General features: G+C 33.8%; 1 protein-coding gene across 1 annotated transcript; it reads left to right on the top strand.

Annotated features, from left to right (window-relative positions):
* The first annotated feature begins 748 nt into the window (after positions 1-748).
* On the top strand, positions 749-3,335 carry LOC114406592 (WAT1-related protein At5g07050-like). Its single transcript, XM_028369345.1, has 7 exons — positions 749-1,134; positions 1,247-1,309; positions 1,400-1,516; positions 1,643-1,895; positions 2,013-2,171; positions 2,473-2,624; positions 2,844-3,335. The coding sequence occupies exons 1-7, from the start codon at positions 932-934 to the stop codon at positions 3,076-3,078; spliced, it is 1,182 nt and encodes a 393-aa protein (XP_028225146.1). The 5' UTR covers positions 749-931; the 3' UTR covers positions 3,079-3,335.
* Positions 3,336-3,881: the final 546 nt, after the last annotated feature.

Genomic DNA, 3,881 nt, shown 5'->3' with positions numbered 1-3,881 from the left:
TAACTGAAAATAATGTACATGTGTGGGTATATTGACAAACTAACCTAAATATATTTTAATCGTGGGTTTTGATTATTAAATATTTAATTTTAAAATTATTGATGGGTGATTTGATTAGTGTTACTTTCAAATTATGATTTAATTAGTTTCACTAGTTAAATTTATAATAAAACTTGAATCACCTAAATGCAGTCATTTTAAGATTTTCTATAATTAGTAATAGCTTTCCGGCAAATTAAACTACCAAAATGAATGATTCACCAAGTTAAGTTTATCTTGTACACGAACTTTAAAAGAATGATTGTCATACGTCTAAATTTTACCAGTAAATAGAACAACCCAACTATTGCCACCTGGAATCCATAATGTTTCTTGCATACACGCACAACAACAAATAAGAATATCCTGCGGCTTACGTATTAAACCTAGTGCAAAAAAAGGGGGTCACGTGTGAGAGCTTCAAGTTGACATTCTTACACGCTTCAAATTGAAAGATCATCATCACTTTTATTTTTGTTAAAGATTACAACAATAGTGTGAATAAAGGTTGATCCAGTTTTTACAAGAAATAAACTTTTATATATATATATATATATATATATATATATATATATATATATATATATATATATATATATATTACAAAGACGTAATTTTGATTTTCGTTGTTAGTATAAAAGCTTTTGATAAATAATATATATATTATTCTTCGAGTCTTAAGGCATATTTTACAACCGTAGTAGTTAGTTTTAAGTACGGTTCTCCACACACACCTCTACGGATCCTAACTCTTATAAGCTATAAATACCAAAGTGGGGGTAACGTTTTTCACTTAGGAGACACAAACAACCACAAGTGTTCTTCCTCTGTAAACACACAAACTCTGTTCCTATTTCAGAGTACTGTCCCTTTACCTCGTACACATCAAACAATGGAAGGAGATGGGTATTGTGGGAGTTTCTTTCAGAGGTGCAAGCCTTACATAGCCATGATTTCTCTGCAATTCGGGTTTGCGGGTATGAACATAATCACCAAGGTTTCCCTCAACCGTGGGATGAGCCACTATGTGCTTGTGGTTTATAGACACGCCTTTGCTACTGCAGCTATTGCTCCTTTTGCTATTGTTCTAGAGAGGTACCTACCAGTCATTCACATAGGAAAAAAAAATGGGAGAAGAAAAGTGAAAACCATTTGGTTTCATTGTTTTCAATCATTTTCTGATCAACCTTCTATTTGTCATTGGCAGGAAAGTGAGGCCCAAGATTACATTTCTCATGTTCATGCAAATATTCGTGTTGGGTCTCCTTGGGTTAGTAGTTTTCTTGCTCTAGAAAACGGTGTTCATTATCCAAAAAACATGTTCTAAAATTTGTTTTTTTTTTCTGTTATGTTGTTATAGGCCTGTGATTGATCAGAACTTATATTATGCGGGGTTGAAATTTACTTCCCCTACCTACTCATGTGCGATAAGCAACATGCTCCCTGCTATGACATTTGTGATGGCTGCTATTTTCAGGTAAATTTAAATGCATAATCAGTTAATCTTAATCTTAATTCTATTCATTTGTTACTATTAGTACTATTTTTTTTTTTGTATTGCTTTGAGATAACATGGTTTTACTCTCTGTTTGGGATGGATTAGGATGGAGAAGTTAAACGTGAGAAAAGTAAGATGCCAAGCAAAGGTGATTGGAACTGTAGTAACAGTTGCTGGGGCCATGTTGATGACATTGTACAAAGGGCAAGTAATCAGTTTCTTGGGGTCTAAGTACATGCATCACCCAAGAAACTATGTACCTGAAAACAACACTGATTCTGGTGAAAAGGATTGGTTCAAGGGTTCTGTTCTTCTCGTACTTGCCACCCTTTCATGGGCTTCTTTCTTCATCCTTCAGGCAAGTAATTAAGTGTTTAATTCAAACAGTGGGGAAAGAGTACCTTACCTACTACTACTACTACTTTGATTCTTATTCATGAGAGTGACTTGTGTACATTATTTATGATTAATGCAGGCAGTGACATTAAGGAAATACCCTGCTCAGCTCTCCCTCACAGCACTTGTGTGTGCCTTAGGTACACTGCAATCAATTGCAGTTACCTTTGTCATGGAGCACAAACCATCTGTTTGGACCATTGGCTGGGACATGAACCTTCTTGCTGCAGCCTATGCTGTAAGCCACTCTCTCTCTATTTGTCTATCCATCTATGATCTATCTGATAAATTATTATATGGTCTAAGATCATCTGATTCCAATTAATTTTTAAGTAACACATAATCGAGTTTTATTAATTATTTTTTTTAAAATTAAAAGAAACCTCAATTACCTATGACATAAAAATTGATCAGGAGTCAAGATTATAGACTTGTGCTAGTCTCGGAATATACAATAATTTTTATTCTATTTTTCTGTGTATTTGTTGTTGAACCATATGATATGAGAATCTAAATGGACGTAAACTTTGGTGAACCAGGGAATAATATCATCAGGTATCACCTACTATGTTCAAGGGATTGTCATGCAGAAAAAAGGGCCTGTTTTCGTTACTGCTTTCAGCCCTTTGATGATGATTATCGTAGCCATCATGGGTACCTTCATCCTTGCAGAAAAAATATATCTTGGAGGGTAAGTACTCAATACTCATATTCACTCCCAATGAACATATCTTGTTTTAGGCACAAAGAAAGAAGCTTATACGTTTTAGTTGATTCACTCTTGTATCATAAACTAAAAGTTTGGTGTTTCTTACATAAAAGTTGAAACATCACAATCTTAAAAAGCTCAAACTTTGAAACAGTGGTAAACAACAATTATTGATGTGAATTTATCTGCATGTGATTTCAGGGTCATTGGAGCTATTCTCATAGTAATGGGACTTTACTCGGTTCTGTGGGGCAAGCACAAGGAGAACAAAGAGAAAGAGGCAGAGATAACCATTGAGGTATTGAAGTGTTGTTCAGAAAATGGGATGAGGTTGGAGACTGTGGTAGAAGATGCTGAAACAAACAACGACATTGAGATGCAAAAGGGTGAAGCCTCAAGAGAGTTAAGGGTAGCCATTGGAGTTCCAAAAGTTTAAAGTGGTTAAGATTAGAAAGGAAAGGGATGAATAATAATAGAGGCTGCAATGAAAAAAGGGGTCTTTAATTGAGAGCAGAGAAATTGAAAGGGGTTTTGTTTTGTGTACTCACCATCTTTCTTCGGAAAATTAACTAAGGCTTATTTTTTTCTTTCTTTTTTGTATTTTGATTAGGACCTTATGTGTGGACCTTACTGTCCATAATGTAACTTAAATTTTGCACACTTTGGTGAAAGGAAAATTGACATTTGCAGAAATTCTCTCTCTCTCTTATGACAGGTGTAAATGTTTTTTTTTTCTTGTGTAAGAAACCATTGCTGTCTTAATTAATTAGATTGGAGATTAATCTTGCTCCTAATACATATTAGATTTAAAAGAATCTTACATATAAATAATGAGAATCGAAAACAAGTTAGATACACAGTCTAATCATTCATGAAATTATTTTATAATTTCAGCATTAGATGCTGCTTCTTTACCATCTTAATTAATTGGAGCTAAAACTTATCTAATCCTATAAGACACGAGTTTCCTGATACATGGTTCGCAGAATATTAAAAGAATGACAAAGTAAAGTAAGGACACGGCAACGCAAAACCTGAATATTACATGCGAATGTTTGAAAGAAAGCAATCAAAGCATTATCTATATTCTATATCATGTTACAATTGTATGCAAATTTATGATACATGAACAAAAGGGATTTGTTTCAGTTAAGTTTGAAATCCTAGTTAATTTCCCAAGGTTAACCAAACATACAGAGTAGTGGTAGAGCCTAACAAAACAAAAACAGAGTAGATATT

The sequence above is a fragment of the Glycine soja genome, chromosome 3, assembly GCF_004193775.1.
Source record: "Glycine soja cultivar W05 chromosome 3, ASM419377v2, whole genome shotgun sequence".
Taxonomy (NCBI): Eukaryota; Viridiplantae; Streptophyta; class Magnoliopsida; order Fabales; family Fabaceae; genus Glycine; species Glycine soja.
Note: the sequence above shows the minus strand (reverse complement) of the source record. Positions and strands in the feature narration are given on the sequence as shown.

What these genes read in the sequence shown, in the direction of transcription:
- LOC114406592 (XM_028369345.1), top strand. Translation starts at nt 932, where the DNA reads ATGGAAGGAGATGGGTATTGTGGGAGTTTCTTTCAGAGGTGCAAGCCT. An exon ending in TTTGCTATTGTTCTAGAGAG is followed by an intron (nt 1,135 to 1,246) that starts GTACCTACCAGT and finishes TGTCATTGGCAG; the next exon opens with GAAAGTGAGGCCCAAGATTA. An exon ending in CTTCTTTCTTCATCCTTCAG is followed by an intron (nt 1,896 to 2,012) that starts GCAAGTAATTAA and finishes TGATTAATGCAG; the next exon opens with GCAGTGACATTAAGGAAATA.